At 41.7% G+C, this 18798-nt stretch overlaps 2 protein-coding genes across 7 annotated transcripts in view; one reads left to right on the top strand and one right to left on the bottom strand.

Moving 5' to 3' along the window:
• Nucleotides 1–210: 210 nt before the first annotated feature.
• LOC106750901 (nuclear pore complex protein Nup153-like) lies at nucleotides 211–14262 on the top strand. The gene is made up of 8 exons (XM_014631520.1): nucleotides 211–502; nucleotides 2091–2381; nucleotides 2461–2770; nucleotides 3121–3341; nucleotides 3461–3855; nucleotides 4505–7688; nucleotides 9157–9284; nucleotides 9388–14262. Exons 1-8 carry the CDS (start codon nucleotides 428–430, stop codon nucleotides 9452–9454), a joined length of 4671 nt encoding a protein of 1556 aa, XP_014487006.1. The 5' UTR covers nucleotides 211–427; the 3' UTR covers nucleotides 9455–14262.
• LOC106750904 (WW domain-containing adapter protein with coiled-coil) overlaps nucleotides 13637–18798 on the bottom strand; it is a 10566-nt gene continuing 5404 nt past the window's right edge. For 4 of the 6 annotated variants that reach the window (XM_014631534.1, XM_014631531.1, XM_014631532.1 and 1 more), the window contains 6 exons: nucleotides 17285–17629; nucleotides 16965–17194; nucleotides 16628–16769; nucleotides 15927–16153; nucleotides 15713–15840; nucleotides 13637–15575 (listed from right to left, as the gene is read on the bottom strand). In XM_014631534.1, coding sequence (XP_014487020.1) covers nucleotides 15497–15575; nucleotides 15713–15840; nucleotides 15927–16153; nucleotides 16628–16769; nucleotides 16965–17194; nucleotides 17285–17629 — 1151 coding nt within the window. In that variant the 3' untranslated portion in view covers nucleotides 13637–15496. The remainder of the gene's footprint in view (nucleotides 15576–15712; nucleotides 15841–15926; nucleotides 16154–16627; nucleotides 16770–16964; nucleotides 17195–17284; nucleotides 17630–18798) is intronic. The other 2 variants (XM_014631535.1, XM_014631533.1) reach the window with 1 other exon arrangement.

Below are 18798 nucleotides of genomic sequence, written 5' to 3'. Positions count from 1 at the left end.
TCAATTACGATTGGTCAATTTCTTATGGAAAAGCAGTACGCTCATTGGATATCACTCGTGAGTTACGTACACGAATAGTTTACGAATGATTCAAGAATCGAGAAACATCTAGAACATTCCTCCGGACAGCTCACGATTACGCGTCCGTTGAATGACGACGGCGCTGCCGTCGGCCGCCTACGACGAGAGGGAAGAGACGTTGTGTGTCACGTGGGCAAGCGCATCGAGCGTGATTCGAGAGTGGCCTACTGGCGCCCTGGTGGCGGTCTTTGGGGCCGAGCGCGGCCATATTATCTCTCGTGGCCGTCGTCGCAAAGAAAGCAAGAAGGTGGTGCGGTGCTCGGACAGTGACGTTTTCCCGACGAAGGCGATGTACGTGGTTGCAGACCCGCGCGTGGCAATCGTCGAGCAGTGAGCAGCGGCTAGCATGGCCAAGGGAAGCGGCAATCCGGCCGGCAAGCAGCCATCGTCGCGCAACTCGAAGCCCTACGATGCGAACAACGTGAGTAGTCTCGCCTCGGCGCGAGACCCGCGCGGCGTGAGCGAGCTCGCGGGCCCCACGACGCCGTCCCTCCCGCTCGGCAACGTCCCCGAGCCGATACGGCGATCATGCCAGCGTAGAACACCGATTCCCCGCCGCAAGGCATCCCGCATGCCCGCCCTATCCCTGCGACGTCCCTCCGTCAAGTATCTACGGTGTCACGGTGGTTATGTGAGTGTGCCCGATAACCTCAATCTCTCTCTCTTTCTCTCTGCACCCACCGTGCACACGGTGATCGTGCACGCGTGTGCTGCTACCCGTGTGTGTTGTTACGCGCGTCAAAACGCGCCTCTTTCCGGCGGGTACGTGCGTTTCAACGAAAGCTCGAACACGAGCACACTCCTCCATGGAGCCAGGCTCCTCGGCGCGAAAATCACGAATCATATTCCTCTCTGCCTCTCCTCTCTTTCTCTCGCTCATCCACTTCCCCTCTCTCTCTCTCTCTCTCTCTCTTTCTCCTTCTCTCTCTCTCTTTCTCTCTCTCTTTCTCTCTCGCGCGCGCCCCTTAGCTAATGTCGTGCGCCAAACGCGTCACGCGCTCTGCGTAGGTCTTCGTGTGTGAGCTCTCATAGTACATTACCGCTTCGCGCTGAAATAGACTGGTCTCGAATGCTTCATACAACGTGATCCAAGCATTGTCAAAGTCGGAGGAATGGAATTCATATTGCCTTCCTCTATATCGTAATATAACGTAACTTGAAATTGAGTCGGAGAAACTAAACGAAATTTCGCATGATTGTTACATGTTCCTTGTGTGTGGGAATTAGTGACGGAATTCAGTGAAGTATGTATTTATGTGATCAATATTACTAAGATTTATTTTAAAATGTATCTATAAGCACTGTTAATTTAGTAAGTATCAAGTTTTTTTGAAAATAACATTTAGATAATACTTATCATCATATGTATGATAATACTTATCATATATACAATAAATAGCACAGAAGTTTCATAGGCTGGCATTCATAGTCAGATTCTTATGTTTAAAACTGCTTAAGTTCGTCTTAAGATGCTTTATAGCCAATGAAATAAGCTGTACAACACCTGAAGATGAACTTAAGATGGTTTTATACATAAGGTCTGACTATAGATACCGACCTAAGTTCTTATGATACTTGTATGCAATTCCTCAAGATTACTACTTTTCAAGCTTGTCGTATAAAATTTCAACTTATTTTAATAGAATCTCTTTTATCTATTATCTATTATTAAATTTGATTACTATTATCTTTATAGGTATTAAAAATCCTAACACATTTACCCTCTAATATTTTGATGTTGTCACAGAAGTGATAAACTTAACAACAGTGGAGATACTCGCCTATAATTTCCAGAAAAATGTTTTCGCTCCAAAGAGATTCGTATACTAATTTCCAGATATTATTTTTGATTTTATTAACAATGTGCTTAAGATAGTATGATAATGCTGAATCGATTTGGGCTTAATTTGTGTTGTTATATAATTATTTATTATGAATATTTAATTGTGCTGTTATATAATTATTTATTATATATATTATACATATTGGTACGTTTTTATTTTTCACAGTCGTTTGTAAAAAAAGTGGCGACCAAGGTAACAGATTTTATACCCCAACGATCATGGATTAGTAAGTGGTTCAATACCTCTCAAGGTAGCGAGGATACGTTAGACGTTAGAGAGAATCCTGAAGAATCAGAATTCATAGATGATGTGCAGCAACCTCCTCCTAGTAAGCGACCGCGTATTCGTATGGATGTGATTCATCCACCTGGTACATTTTTTATACAACCAAGGAGTAAAATCGCATTGAACACGATTGATCCCTCTAAGAAGCAATACTCTGTTCAGAATGAAACGGTAAGCTGAATGTTTGGACGATTAAACACTGGTAGATAGAGACAAGTTTTCACATTTTGCTTATTAAAACTTGCCACAGTCGGATGATTTCTTGGAACCTGCAACGGCTGGGCCAAGCGGAATAGGCCGCTTAATATCTTCGACACCTGCGATACAAGCAGACATTAGGACCGTGACGTCTCATAGGTCGGACTTAAATTCTCCACCAACCAATAACGGGACAGCAAATGGGTTGGATGATCATTCGGAATCAAGCGAAAGCACCAGTGGATGCAGCTCGCTTACTCCACAAACGAACAGACACGAAGGCCCATCAAATTTGCTGCAACAAATTTATAATTCATCGTTTTCCAGTAGAAAGACACATATTGGTGATAAATTGACATTTAGTACGTACAGATCATACGAATTACTTAAGTGGACACATAGGGTGAGGTTATAATAAATATTACTTCGAATATTTGTAAAAAATAAAAATATTTTATTGACGATCATGTAAAGATGAAAAGTTTACGTTTACAGACGTTCGAAGTAATGATCAAATAATAGTGTCAATGTAATCTCTGTTAAATAAGTTCGAAGATATTCAAGGTGGTAACGGTTATTATTGCCTCACCCTGTATAAACCACTAAAGTTCGGCATAATCGAAATTCAGCATCAGATATTAAACTTAAAAAAAACACAACGCTGGCCGAATAATAACAGGTTGTGTAAATTCTCTTTTTTTTTTTTTTTCAGCTAATCACTTACAATCCCCGAGGTCCTTGTTTCTAGATAGTAATTCCCGTGATACTTTAAGCAGTCGTAGACCGAGTTTTAACGCATCAGTTATGACAAATGCGCTAGGTCGCGCATCTCCTCTGTCCTCCCCTTTTTACAGTGGTAATACCACTTTCGGGGGTGCAAATGCGGCAGGCCTTTACAAACGAGGCCGTAACGTTTTTAGCGATTCAAGTGAGGTACGTATCTCAATTGTTACTTGAGAGAAAAAATTACTCATTCTGCAGCAGTTTGAGCAAAAATTGTTCATTATTAATGAACGATCGAGTTACGTCAATTCGTAATATGTTGATTTTAGTTGCAACTTAAAGTACCAAGGAGAACGAATGTTGAGGTTAAACCTTCTAATACAGTAGAGGTTGATTCATCAGGAATGAGTCAAACTGCCAAGAAAATATTGGAAGCATTAGAACATTTCTCGTCGCCTATATCCGACGCGAAAAGAATCCCAATGAGGAACGCGGACAACGCGTCGCCGTTAATGAGTAGGAAGAGAGCGCGAGAAGAGGCAGCAGCGACTCCATCCGCCAGGGTCGGTTTGCGTCATTTGACGCGCGAGTTGACGGTACCAACCGTTCCCGACATATTGAAGTTGAGGAGACGACAGAAGTTACAGGACACAACTCTCGCGGCTAGGAAAATAGTTTCTGCGCGCGGCGAACCACCTCCGCCTGCACAGGAATATCACCTGAGGTATATTTTACAAATTTTCATGTACATGTGTTTTCTAAATACACTTTCGTGTACAGTGGTGGACAAAAAGATTGTTACATTTTTTTTTTTGTTATGATTTTTACAACGTATTTCGTATCCAACAGGAGAATGTATCTCCTGAGAACAACTAAGAAATTCTCCTATTGGACACGGGATGCGTTCCGAAACTTATTCAGGCAGAACAAATTTCTGAGATGTCTCNTTTTTTTTTTTTTTTTTTTTTTTTTTTAGATATCTCCGATATTTTAAACCTGCTGTTCTGTTCAGGTTTATTTGACCCGAGATTACTTTTATTTTTTTGTTACATTTTTGTGATTTTATGTAATTTGAGTGAGCATTCTGGCGTTTCATGACTTTGTTTCATAGCTCAGGAAGATTGATTTGAAACTAAGCTATGAAACAAAGTCATGAAGTGCCAGAACGCTCACTCATACACGTACAAATGTAATAGGAAGATAAAAATGAACAGAACCACAGGATTAAGAGGCCTTTTGGAAATTTGTTCCGCCTGGGGTATCCAAAAAGAGTGTCACAACTCTCCTGACTACCACTGTACATCTACATCTGCCTTTCTACTTGCGGAAGGTAAAAGTTAATATTTAAATCTTGAGTTTGTTCTTCTCCTCAGAACGGAGGACGACGATCGAGAAAAGTACCACGGCAAGATAAGGGGCAAGTCCAAGATAAATCTGGAAGAAGAGGAAACAGTGGAACCCGTGAATTTACCGAACATACCATTGCCGATATCGACGTTGCCCAACTTCACCTTCACGCTACCTCCTCCTCCGCACACCACAATCAAGGCTACGACAAGCCAGGAGAGCACGTTCAAGTTCGCCAGTCCGATTAAAGTGACGGATGCTGGGAAGAATTTGCAGTCTTGCAATCATTACACTTTCAGCAATCCGATCAACGCCGAAGACAACGCGAGCAGCGTTGCATCTGACTCGAGCTTGCCTCCGAAAACGGAATACGCAGCGTTCGCCGCATCTCCCGAGCGTACGGCCGCGTCTATGCCGAATTTCATTTGGTCCGGCTCGTCCACGGCACCTAGGTTGAAGGAAAAGGCGAAGGGCGGCAAGGACGGCACTGTCGAGCTGAAGTCCGGTAGTGTCATACACGTATTCTTTCCCAAATCGAACAACGCGGAGTCCAACGCGGGGGGAGTATTTCCTGAAATCGCTCACACCGACAAGACGTCCGGCTTCAACACGGATGTGAAGAGCGCGCGCGACGCCGATCCCTTCGGCTCGGTCAGCAGCACCGCGACGCCTGCATCCAATTGGGAGTGTAGTGAATGCCTGATCAGGAACAGTGGCTCGGACAAACAGTGCATCGCGTGTAAGGCTGCCCGGGCCAACCCCAACGATAAAGTCCCGGCGCCTCCGTCGACGGCCGACACGGTCGCGAAAGCGAAGCCAGTCGCGAACAAGGACTGCTTCGGCTCTCATTTCAAGCTGTCCACCAACGAATGGGAATGCGCAGCTTGCTACGTGAGGAACAAGCAGAACGACGTCAACTGCGTGGCGTGCACTGCCGCGAAACCAGGCGACAAGCCCGCCGCACAACAGACGGTGCCGGCCAAGTGTCAGAAATCCGATCTGATGGAGAAGTTCAAGCCGGCCGAGGGCTCGTGGGAGTGCTCCGGCTGCTTGCTGAGAAACAACGCGAACGTCATCACGTGTCCCTGCTGCAACACATCCAAGCCCACTCCGATGAAAGTGAGCTCGGCCAAGACGGACGCTGCCGTGGAGTCTTCCGCTCCGAAGCTGACTGCCGCGGAGGGTGCGCCGACGGAAGCCGGCAATTCCGACTTAATGAACAAATTCAAGGATTCCTGGGAGTGTCCTGGGTGTCTCGTAACAAACAGCGGCTCCCTCGGCACCTGCCTGTACTGCTATACCGCTAAGCCTGGCGGCGGCCCAAGCAAGCCGGAGCAAGCGTCGACAACCAACGGTTTCGGGGACAAGTTCAAGAAGCCCGAGGGCGCGTGGATCTGCGACTCCTGCCTGTTGCAGAACAACGCGAAGCACACGGAGTGCGTGGCCTGCCAGGCTGCGAAGCCCGGCACCGCAAAGCCGAGCGAACCCGCGTCCAGCACCGGCGGCTCGACCTTGCAGTTCAAGTTCACCGTGCCGCCCAGCAGCGGAGGATTCAAGTTCGGCATAGACAAAGCCGACAGCCAAGCCAAACCCGACACCGCGTCGCCCTTGAACGGATTCAAGTTCGGCAACGTGCAGCAGAACAGCGGCACGGCGCAGTTCACCTTCGGCATTCCCAAGGAAGAGACCAAGACCGGCGTCGTAACGTCCTCCGGCGGTAGCGGGTTCCAATTCAGCGTGAAAGCCGACAAAACCGACGCTAAAGCGGATCAGGAGGCGAAAGATTCGCCCTTCGGCGCGCCGAAGAGCGACGGTTCGTCGAGCAAGCAACAACCGTTCGCCAGCAGCGGCGTGCCAAGCCCGGCTCCTTCTTTCACGTTCGGCGGCCAGAAGACGGTGTTTAGCCAGCCTTCCTCGAACAAGCAGAAGGCTCCCCTCGCGACGACCGCCGCGGCAGAAAGCCCCAAGGCAACGGTGGCAGCGGGTGAATCAACAGCGATCAGCGGGGCGACCCTGCCGCCGTTAGCAACACCGTTAGCCAAGCAAGACTACGCGTCGCAAAGCGACGCGAGACCGATCTTCTCGTTCGGCGTACCGAGCAGTACGAGTGCTGCCAACAGCAACACTTCCACCGCCAGTACAACGACCACTTGTCTTCCAACTTTTGCTCAACCTTCTCTGACATTCTCCGACTCGCCGAAGACGACACCTCAGGCAGCGGTGCCGAGCTTCGGCCAGGCCGCGACGTCGTCTCCGGCGAGCCTGCCGTTCGGCGAGAGCAAGATAGCCGAGGCGACTCCTCCGCCATCCTCCGACAAAGCCTCCGTGACCGACGCACCGGCCTTCCCGATCGTCTCGAGCTCCACGTCGTTGTTCAACAGTAACGACTCGAAGGCGCCGATTACGTTCGGACAGGCGGACAAGCCGACGGTGTTCAGTGCCGGCACCGAGAGCACCGGCGCTGGCAAGCCGCCGGCCTACTCGGCGCCCGAGACAAAGATCCCGGTGTTCAGCGCCGGCACCGAGAGCAAGTCGATCTTCGGCACGCAGGAGACGAAGTTACCCGTGTTCGGCAGCGGCGAGAAGACGGCGTCTGTATTCAACTCGCCCGGGCAAGCAGCACCTACGGTGATGGGTGGCCGGTTCGACTCGACCAGCTCTATTATCCTGCCCTTCGGCTCGTCCAACAGCTCGACCTTCGACAACAACGCCGGCACGCCCGCATTCGGCGACACTACGGCGCCCGGCATGTTCTCCTCCACCAAGGACGAGAGCAACGCGTCGACCTTGGCGCCTATACCCGCGTTCGGCTCGAACCAGTCGGCGCCGCAGCAGCAGCCGGCGAGCAGCGCCGGCTTCAACTTCTCCGCGAACACCAATCCGCCGAAGTCGGGCGCGAAGCAGCAGCAGCCGCTCTTCGTGTTCGGCGGCGCCAATTCGAACGCACCGTCGAGCAGCGGTATATTCGGCAACAACACCTTCGCCAGCCTGGCACCGACGAATACTGCCAATTTCACGTTCAACACGTTCAAGCAGCAAGAGACACCGCCGCCGTTCAGACAGACTTCAGTGGCGACCCCGATGTTCGGCGCCAATCCGCAGACTCAAGCGACGCCGTCGTTCCTGTCCACCTCCTCACGCAATGCGGGATTCAACTTCGGACCCACCGCCCCGCCACCAGCACCGTCGAGAGGCTTCTTCGGTGGCATGGTAAATCTGTATATCTCTCGCTTAAAGCGGGGTCTACGATGAGAATTGAAGCTCTTAGCCTTATGAAATTGACCAATCATAGTTTTAGATTATTCTACTCGCGTTCGACGTGATTGGTCAATTTCTTAAGGCTTACGGCTTAAAGCATCTATTGCAGACTTAGGACTTAGGTGTTCAGTCAGTCACGATATAAGATTGCGACACTTTTTTTCTGACGAGTCTCGCAACGCATTTTGTGTCCGATAGAAAATTTCCTGAAAATTATTAAAAGAGAAATTCTCCTATTTGACGCGAGATTCCGAGATTTATCAATAAATGTTTCTTGCAACCTTTTGGCGTGTGACTGATCATACAGTGGGATGTAAAACGGTTTGGACGCGGCTAAGTTCAAAGAGCAGCTGATCCAATGAGAGAATTTATTTTTGACTAATTTGTTCTCTCATTGGACTATCGGCTGTGCCCTGAACTTAGAAGCGTCCAAATTATTTTGCTCCCCATTAGGTCTGTTCTTTTTTCGCTGAACTGATGTACACTCATAGAATTTAAAAAGAAATAGATGCACAATATTAAGACTTGGTGTAAAAAAGAGGAGAAGAAAATTAACCTAAACTGGTGCAGTTCAACGAAAAAGAACAGACATATTCTATTAGAAAATTTAAATATTGACTGGATAATTTTATATTAAGTCAACGAACAAAGACGTAGAAAACACTATACGGAGAAAAAGATTTCTTTGGATTTAGTATATATATTTGTTTGACACTTGGGTTTATTAATATAAACAATATAATTTAATACCAAATATTATTTCTTTTGAATGAAAATGTTATTTCACTCGAGTAAACCATGTTGTTTGATAAAAAATACAGTATTATTTAGAGAAAATATTCCATTCTTGGAAAAAAAAAAACGTTTCAATTATATATTAAATATTAACCCTTATCGGTCGTACGTCACGTAGGAGGTGACAAGTTCGCATATTTACCGAAACCAGCTACAACCTAGTGAGAATCACGCATAAAAAGCTAGCGTCCGATAAGGGTTAAATATTGTTCTACTGAAACAAAAAAAAGTTCTAATATTTTTCTAGCACAATGTGTTACTTCTTTCAAATAATTTATCGCTTGCGACAACCATTTTAATGTTTCTGATGAAAATACAAAAGAAATATATTATTTGACGTGAAAATATTTATTGTTTGAGAAACCAAACAGTCTTGTTTGTCGAATCAAACTTTCATTCGCATGTTTTATTCCAAAAGACAAATTTGTTTCAATTGAAAAAATTAAATCCATAGAAATTCCTTTTCTCTGTGTATCGGACACGGGACACGTTCCGAAATTGACCGAAAACGAAATGTTGCAACTTGTTTATGCCTGACTATATTCGTTAAACGAGAATCGTCTCACTCTTCTTTCGTGTGAAACGAGGTGTCATACTGCTGACTGATAACGTCGTAATGTTACAGTCACCCACGTCCGCACCGATTGGAAGATTCAACTTCAATCCTCCCGCTTCTGCTCCCACAGTGGCTTTCGACCCCAACAGCCGGCCTTCGTTCAACTTCACGAAAGGAAGCGCGCCGACCGCATTCAAGTAAGTACAGAGTAACCAGAAATTGGGTTTTTATATTTTGCCAGTTCTCGTGTGCGCGTGCAAAATATGGGATGGAAACGAGCCCTCTCTGCTTATTTTGCAGCGCACCGCCTCAACCAGCGACTGCGCCGCGGAAAATCAAAAAAGCGTATCGACGATGCTTGCGGTAGAGAGAAAGAGAGAGAGAGTGAGAGAGAGAGAGAGAGAGAGAGAGAGAGAGAGAGAGAGAGAGAGAGAGCATATAACGTACAAGATTCGCGCATGTATTCTGGTGCGTCTTTACATCTATCTATGCATCCGTGTATCTGGACGTGTCTCCCCGTTATGTCTCTCCGTCTTAGGTGGTACAATGGAAAACTGTCACACACAACACGTCAATCTCGATCGCATCAATGTGGTGGTATACCAAGCATCTTTGTAATATAGTATAATCCGCTAACCGAACATGCTTGCGTACAGCCACTTGTGTTCTACAGGAACTGTAAATTATAAATTATTTAAATTATACAGTAATAATGAATAATATACACATGTGAAATTGGCATGAAGCCAGAAATATAATGCCGTGATGCAGTTGCATTACTGAGACCTTATCCCAAAAGCAGACGCGATACGTATGTACACCGACATGACGTACTCGAGATAACACACACATATTTGCCGAAGTCGGAAAGTACCTCGATTAAGAAAAAAAATAATGAGCACTTACGTGCAATCGAAGACAAAGGGAAAAAAATAGTGGGAGATTGACACCCCGCTCAGGTAAGTATAAGTCAGTTGCAGCTCGTAGCATTGTTGCTCGCAAGTGTGAACGTCGACGATTTGAAGAGGGTACAACTCGGAAGTGTTACAGTTACATAAACGTGTAATAATAATTCTTGAGCCTCACCTACAGGGCAGGTTAAATGGGAATATCGAAATTTCTTCGATCGCAATCGGATCCTGCGAACCGATTTTCTTGAGAGAAAGCATCTTGATTAAAGTGGTAAACGCGGTAAAAGAAGAGCGGGAAGAAAACGAATCCTTAATCTAAAAATAATTCACTTAGCACGTCTTCAGAACGTTAATTGAGTTGTCTTGAGATTGGGAATTTGTACTATAATCATATTTGTCCCTTTAAATCATATCATATTATTAGTTACATTAAAGAGACGAATATGATAATAGGGGGAAAAAAATTATCGACCACAAAATAATTGCACACTATAATGTATAATTTCGCTTTTTTTGTGCACATATTTTTTGTACATATATATAGATATGTGTGTGTGATGTATTCTTTTTCGTTTAATAACTGATTTCGCTTTATTATTCAAGAAAGACATTACATGATTCCGCACGTAATCGAATGATCATCTCGACGAGTTCGTGACAAAAAAGAAAGTCAGCCTAAGATACTTGTGTGACATCGTGACATTGCGAGCGTTGTGAACTGACTGTATATCAATAAAGTCCCACTACGTATATAGACATTAATTATATTTTAATTAGAATTCCGTGGGCAGCCCTACAATCTTTGTAGAACTAGTCCAGGAAAAGTGTAATATACACAAAAATGGCATTCGGATAGTACAAACTGACGATTACTGAACGTTTCCATTGAGTAGTCGAAATTGTATATTTTTTTTATATATCGAATGAAATAATCCTATAAGAGAATATATACTGAATGCCATTTTAATAGGATTAAATTATAATAATGTTGTGTGTTTTATCATAGAGAGTGAGTGAGATCAATTTGAAAAGTATGTTGAATGGAAGTAAATTATTAGGGGGCTTCTAAAAAGTTTCTTTCCGATATCCGCCGCTACGGATATAAATACTTCTTCTTACAAGTTTCTGGTAATAATTGTTTTCTTCATTTGCTGCATGGAAGAAATCGCTCTCTGGTCTGTCTTACAATTTTTGGTTCAAACTTTTGCTCCTGATTTTCGACATGATACAATTCGACGGAATAATTATTTCTATAATTACTCTATTCGTAATTGATATTAATTTGTGCAGCTTGAGTCACCGGGAAACCGAGCTGCAGCTGAAATACTGTAAATTATTCTTTTTAGAAGCCCCTATAAAGGCGGAAAGTAGTTAGATGACGTGTATTAATGATTAACGAATCATTATTGAATCATACACGTCTTATTTAAGATTAGGATAGTTGTCTATAATGTTGGCTTAAACTCGACAGTAGCCAAGAATAACTCGGCACATGACCCATCTTCTGCCATAGTAGACACTTAGGTACAAAACACTTTGTTAGGCATTGTTGCTTATCCGTTGTTGTGTAATATTTACGTTAAGTAAGCGTTAAGAGATATTTTTTCTTTTCTTTTTTTTTTTTAAGTTCTGTACACATTATTGCAAGACAAAAATCCATATAATTTAGTTTCCATGTTGAACACTTATATTTTTAACATTGTCAAAATACCCTTTGTAGGTATATTTCTCATTTAAGATGTAAACAGTGTGTTGATTAAATACGTAACGCTAGCGTATGGGTGATTTGAAGAAAAAAAAAAAAACTCTGTGATGCAGGCATACGCGAATGCTAATTGAGCGTATGCCGACAAATAGCGCCGACTTTAAAAATTAATTCGCATAGATGAAATTACTTTAGTTCTTAAGCAAGGCCCATACCCGAAAACCTACAAAGGATCTTTTGGACGTAACTGTGTAATCGACGAAACTTTGTTTTATGCGATTTGCGAGGAAAAGAACACGAAGAAAAAGAAAAAAAATTAATGGTAAAGGGAGGCTGCGCTGAGATATTGTCTGTGCTGCTGTCTTACACTGTGAACATTCTCTGTTGAGGCTGTGTCGTCCATTTGTCTATGAATAGACAAATTTCCAAATTAATCGATATATCGAGAGAGAGAGAGTACTGCCTGCTGAGGGCAGTATCTTTGTATTAAATTTCGTATATGGCCTTACCGACATACATAATGAACATGTAACGTAGATGTATTAACGACTGTAAAGCAAATCGTATTGGAGTTGTTTTGTAGCATTTTGTATACTCTCCATTGTAATATGTTCGCATAAACGTCTGAAGAGCACTGCATTAAAAATGTTCAACATCAATAGATTTGTAACATCCGATGACTGACAGTTTCTTTTTTTTTTTTTTTTTATATAATATTTTTCCATGCACACGTTTTACTTATGTAACGAAAAATCATTGGAGTGTAATGTTATATGTAAAAGCGCAGGTATATGTATATATAATATTACTCGCGCGGGCATACAAGATATTATTATAAACTCATTCTTTTACCTAAAATTAAGGGCATCTCTTTTACGTACGTTAACGGAAACGTCGAGGTTTACGAGACTCGTCTCCATGCGACATTTGTTTCTACGAGCCATGGGATGTTACAATATGTCAAATGTTCCGAGGCCTTATTATAATCTTAGTCCATTGGAGAAATTATGCATCGTACTGAATTTTTCTGAATATCTGTAACAATTCTATCGAGAATGATGTATTAAGCAATTATCTAACGAAGTTCAGAAATGTGGGAGTTTGTTATGAAATAAATCCAATGACTGACTGTAATTAAATAAAATGTACATGGGAGAATGTTCACTGTATGCTTCAGGTGCTATGAGGATGTCGGTACGTCCTCATACATATGATGTAACGTTAGTTAATATTAGAAGAAGATATAAAAAAATACCAATCGGTGTTTCTCAACCGATGAATCAACAGAACAAAATTCAAGAGATGTTTGTGTAGTAGTATATATGAAATGCGCAACACATACAAGGAAGGGCCATCTTTATTCGCACAAGGATCGACGAAATACGCTTAATGACGATTGAATAATATTCGTTCTTTGACGCACCGAAAGTGTATTTATACGTGAAATCCGTAAGCCGCAATTTCTTCCTTTAGATACATTATTATGAAATACCTCTGATTTCGCAGAATATGTAGATAAGACATCAATAATACTCGCAATAAAAATGATAATCTATGTAAAGGGAAAAATGGAATTCTTTTGTGGACCAGAAGCGCAAGGAACAATTGTATCTCAATGTCCCAACTCTCGTTAGGGTTGCTCTTTGATTCCTTTGTATCTTTTATTGAATTAAGGTGACATTGCCTTAATGAGTAGCGCTTGTGATATTTAACAAGAGCTACTTGAGCTTGTGTTGAGAAACACCGTGATAGGATACATTAACATTATTACGAATATTATTCTTAATACTATCCTCCTCTCTGTTTATCTGTAACAATTATATTATATACCATTAGAGGATATATAACAAATACTAATTAAAAAGAAAACGACGACGTTAATTGATTTGGGTTATATAGTCTTATTTTGTATCTAGAAGAGAAAAGTGAAGACTTTTTTTTTTCTCTGTAGGAGGACATTTAGCGAATGGCGGTTTGAACTGAAGAATTTTGCTATATTATGTGCACATATATATGTACATCAGCGTTATAAAAAAAAAATCGTTCTACTCTGATATGCGTGCGTGCGTGCGTGCGAAACAAAAAACGAAGTGAAATGTGCAGATCCATATTAAAATCCTTTGGGTCAAAAAGTAATCTAGAAACAGACAGTTAGGATACATAATTCGATCGCAGTCCCTAATGTTCAGACAAAATGTAATATTTTATAAATATGTTCTCCTTTATTTTTTATTTTAATCCTGTAAGTAGTAGGATCGCTCCTTGACAGTTCCTCAAAGAAATATACAAAATAAGAAATCTATACTGTGAATTATTGTATGACGTTCGTGGTTTTCGAGACCCTAAATTGTATACAATATATTATACATATACATGTATAGATAATCGCTTTGCAAGCCACACTGCAACGATCCGTTTTCGAAAGATCAGGTTGATTTTCCACGGTATGCTACGTAAAAAACAACTTCTCTTTGAGTATTTTCAGTAGAGTGCGAATGATTTTAATGCTCCTTCCATCTCTTGCAGTAATATCACTCAAATAAATAAGTTAAAGTGAAATGTTCGAAATACCTCATTAAAGGATTCCTTATATATAACTCCTTAAATAACTATTACACGACCTGCGATTGTTATTGATTATTCTATATACAACATTACGTTTATTCGATATGTTAGACTTATAGGTATATCGGAATAGCTCGTAAACACGTACTTGTTTCATCATTTGACACAGTTGTATAGGGAATTATGAATGAAATAAAAAATATGAGTTCTCTGTAATTATGTATAATATAAAAAATGCATATTTTTATTTTAGATCCACAATTTCGATACAATAGGTGTTCTTACTAACTCAAAAAGCTCGCCATGCATAAAAGTTGCTTTTCGTTTGTAAATGATAGTACTCTCTCTCTCTCTCTCTCTCTCTCTCTCTTTCTCTCCCTCTCTCTCCCTCCCTCTCACTCTGATTTTGCTATTTACATACTATAAATTAAACGATGGCCATTTAAGTTAATCTAAAAGTTTCGTCACTGCTATGCTTTTTAATTATAATGCGATGTAAATAGGAGAGCATGTATAACAATATATCGATACTTGCTCAACAATGATACATTCTACTACGTTGAGAAACCCTGTGATAAAATGATTGGAGATCAAACACAAATCTGAATATAGAACATACATATTCCCGTCTCGTGTTCAATATATATTTCCTTCAATATAAGTTTCCTAAAGCGATGTTCAACGAGAAAATTCGGGAGATTAGGTAAGTGAGACTATGGCGATAAAGAACTGTGTTAAAAACTTGTGGCACGAATTTTATTCCGAGATTTACAACGAAAATGTTTCAACTAGTTAAAATGCCGCTTAATCTTGGGATATGAAACATTGACACGTATAACATAGGTAATACAAGACGATGTGGACAATTCAGATATACAATTCAGTAGTTTGCATTGAACTGATAAAATTGATTCGTTCTCTATTCATGTAGTGTTGTGTCTGCGACTTGGATAGGCCTGCTGTGCTTCTCAGAGAGGTGTGTATTCGCTAATTAATTAATTAATTAATTCTTAAGACTTCATTGGCTGACAAGTTCCAACAGCCGATCCTCTCTGAGCAGCCCATGTTCTTTCGCTATTATATCTCTCTCTCACTTCTATTACGATATTATAATTTAGGTACAATCTTAATTATTCAATATTAATGAGAATATTAATAACCATGTTTTATTTTTGCTTGAATTAATTATAGACTGTAATTATAATTATTTTATAAAGTTTTTCTTACACTAAGAATCATCAGACATGAAGGAATTTTGGGATTTTAACTCCTCCAGCGTTTTAATTTGTTGACGGAGGAATAATATCCTAAAATATCAAGCAGATCAATGAGACATTGGAAAATGAGAGAGACAGATGTTTTACATAATGAATTTCACAACGAGCTTATGTGAAATATTTTACGAGATTTAACAAGAAATGTAAATGTAATGTGACACACTTACCTTTGTTCCTGCAACGTTGCCTGGATTTCTGTCAGCCTCACTATCGATCGTGCCGTTTTCAATTCTGCGGACACTCTCGTACACTGTAAACTGCTCATTGTGTGTGCTTCTTCACTAAGTTTCTGTGCCTACACATACGCATTATTTCACGTAAGATATCATCCACTGGGACCGGCAACGAGCCGCAGACATCCGAGGCATCAGTTTCACCCACCTGTTTTTCGAGAATATCAGCGGGAAAGGCACGCACATGCTGCGTTAAATCTTCCCGATAATGATTAGCGAGCGACGGTGTTAAAGAAGGTGTTAAAGGAGGCTGTACTCGAGACAATGCTTGTAAACCTCCAGTGTTACTTAAGTTCCCGAGGGAGCCCAATGTGCTCAAGCTTTGTAATGAACTAAGACCTTGGACTCCAGAATTCGTTCCCCCAGGACTCGTTACTGTAAAAATAGATAAACACAAAATGCATACATACATACGTATACCTATGTATTTGATGACAAAAATAATCGAGACGAATGGGAATGAAGGGTCTTGTTCTTAATAGACTCTAATATAACAATTAATTTTAACACTGATATATACTACAACACGACACTGTAACTGTGTATTGTCTTTTAATAATCTTTACCTTCTACTGTATTATATTGTGTTGTGCTGTATATATATTACACTTGTGTGCTTTATATTAAGTAATGAATTTGACCGAATTAATAAACTAATAACTGATTAATGGCTATGTTCAAAAAACACAAGCGAGCAGTCGATGATTATTAGTCTTTACTGTCCCCTAAATTTAGACCAATTATGTTGACGAATCACTCAACCGTTGTGTTTCCTGAACGCAATCAATCTCATGTTTGTACGATCGGAATAAATATACGTTAAGCAAAACAACGAGTACAAGTACTCACGTTTCCGCGCATCAATGCAATCTTGAGTTTCTGAATGCGTGGGCGTTGGTGGACCCTCACTAGTAGTATTGCCACTTGTATCAACTTTTAGCGGGACCATCACATCGTTTCCGCTATTATTTCGGTCTCCACTAACGGACTGCTGTGAAGAGAAAGAGCGGGTGAAGTTACGACTGCCGTTCTGCACGTGTAAAACTTATCTCTGCGCCTAGCAATGCAAAACATCTTCGGCGAGTCGAACAACTTGGTGAACGATTCTTATTAGTCTATTTTCTCTTTCGCTTTGACTGAATGCCTACGTATAATTATCTACACACACATGTTTCAACACACGCACTCTTACTTGTCGGGATAACAAGATGGCTGTTTGAATTGTCTGTAACGCCTTCTGCGGCGTGATGTCGGGCTGTTCTTTGCTGCCCGTGATTTGAGATAGAAGTTTGGGGAGGCTAGCCAGTGACACCGGTGGTCCTGGTGCGTTGCTGTTCCCTTGTTGCTGCGTAGGTGAATTGAGTTTCCCGGGCGCCTGCGCCGTCGATGGTGGATGTGATGTTAATCGAGGTAATGCTAAAGGAAGATCGAGATCAGCGTCAATCGGAAATGTGACCCGATGATGTGCCGAATCTTCGAGGATTCTTCCCTCAAGCCTCTACGTACCAGTGGCCAAGAGAACAGGGCCCTGTGGCAGTGGATCATGAGCGGATGTCAAGGGCTCCGAAGTAGGTGTGGAATCGCCCGGCGAGATGTCCATGTCCTGAGCTTGACGCTCCACTCCGACTTCCTCTCTAGAAGATTCTCTCTCCCGCTCGCGCTCTCGCTCTCTCTCCCGCTCCTTCTCCCTATCCCTTTCTCTTTCCCTCGTGGACACGTCCTCCCTGCTACTGCTCCCGCCACTTCCGCCACATGAGCTCCAATATTCTCGCTTGTCCGACTGTCGCGACGATTTACCATCTCGCATACTGCTACTGCTATTTGATCGCGAGTTGGAATGTTTATCATGACCTGCCCGAGAAAACATGAGAACTGTGTGAAGGGAGCTGTGACTTGTACTTGTTTCATTCATGAGATGCGAGACGATGAATTCACCAAGCCTCGGAAGTGCCATCAATGGATGTCTTTCTTAAGGATCCTGGGTCCTCTCTCTATGGCCGTCCTTCTTTGACGACGTTAAATCGAGCGAGAAATCGTACGCCAAAATATATTGCGGTGTATGTGGAGATAAAAGAAAATACAAAATGACACTCGTGATCGATTCGGCACATTTGTAAAAATATCCGAACGTTTTTCTTCGATCCAGCAGAAAATAGCCGAGAATTAGTGCAACATACAACTTGTGTTTTTAACCGATCTTTCCTCATGATTTCTGTTACGTTAATTTTACGGCTATTTATTGATTGTTTAGGTTAAGGGAAAACGCCCGGACATTTTTGCAAGTGTACTGAATCGATCAGGAGTGCTACTTTGATAATATATTCTTTTATCTTCACGGTTACCGCAATATATTAGCATACAATTTTTCACTTCTGACGTCATTAAACAAAGACAGCCAAAACGAGGATACAGGAGCCTCGAGTTCTTAGGGGGGGAAAAAAAACACCATGAAAATATATTCCGTTGTTGTTTAAATCAGTGAACAATGTACACGGTAAAAAATTTGTGTTAAGTTTAAGGCATTTCACGTGTTCCAAACGATCCACACAAATGTTTGTGTTAATTTAATACAAAGTGAATATCTTGAATGGTTATACAAATATTACGTAAAAAATTAACACAAAATTAATACGTTAATCGACATTGAAGCATAAAATATGTTATCTTAACACTTGCACATATTGAATATCGACACAACATAAACGTTGAGGTAATATAAACACAATGTGTTAAATTAGTACAAGGTTATATGTCAAAAATTTAACACAAAAATTTTAACAAAGACCAATTTTAACACAAGTACAAAATGTTTTTTACTGTGAGCGATTTAACCAATATACATATTCTAATATTAATATAACTAATATTAATAAGAATAAATAGAACTAAGAATTAAAAAAAAATATTAGTCCATCTTATAAAAAACATAATGTAAAATTTCAATTGTTAGCATCACGCAGGATGTCCTAGCATAAAGAGAACGCCTAAATATCTCCTTTATTTTTGATGATATGAGAAAT

Source organism: Dinoponera quadriceps, unplaced genomic scaffold, assembly GCF_001313825.1.
Source record: "Dinoponera quadriceps isolate SergipeBrazil2010 unplaced genomic scaffold, ASM131382v1 scaffold4681, whole genome shotgun sequence".
Classification (NCBI taxonomy): Eukaryota; Metazoa; Arthropoda; class Insecta; order Hymenoptera; family Formicidae; genus Dinoponera; species Dinoponera quadriceps.
This window is presented reverse-complemented; position numbering and strand designations above follow the sequence as displayed.

What these genes read in the sequence shown, in the direction of transcription:
- LOC106750901 (XM_014631520.1), top strand. Translation starts at nt 428, where the DNA reads ATGGCCAAGGGAAGCGGCAATCCGGCCGGCAAGCAGCCATCGTCGCGC. An exon ending in GCACAGGAATATCACCTGAG is followed by an intron (nt 3,856 to 4,504) that starts GTATATTTTACA and finishes TCTTCTCCTCAG; the next exon opens with AACGGAGGACGACGATCGAG. An exon ending in AGCGCGCCGACCGCATTCAA is followed by an intron (nt 9,285 to 9,387) that starts GTAAGTACAGAG and finishes CTTATTTTGCAG; the next exon opens with CGCACCGCCTCAACCAGCGA.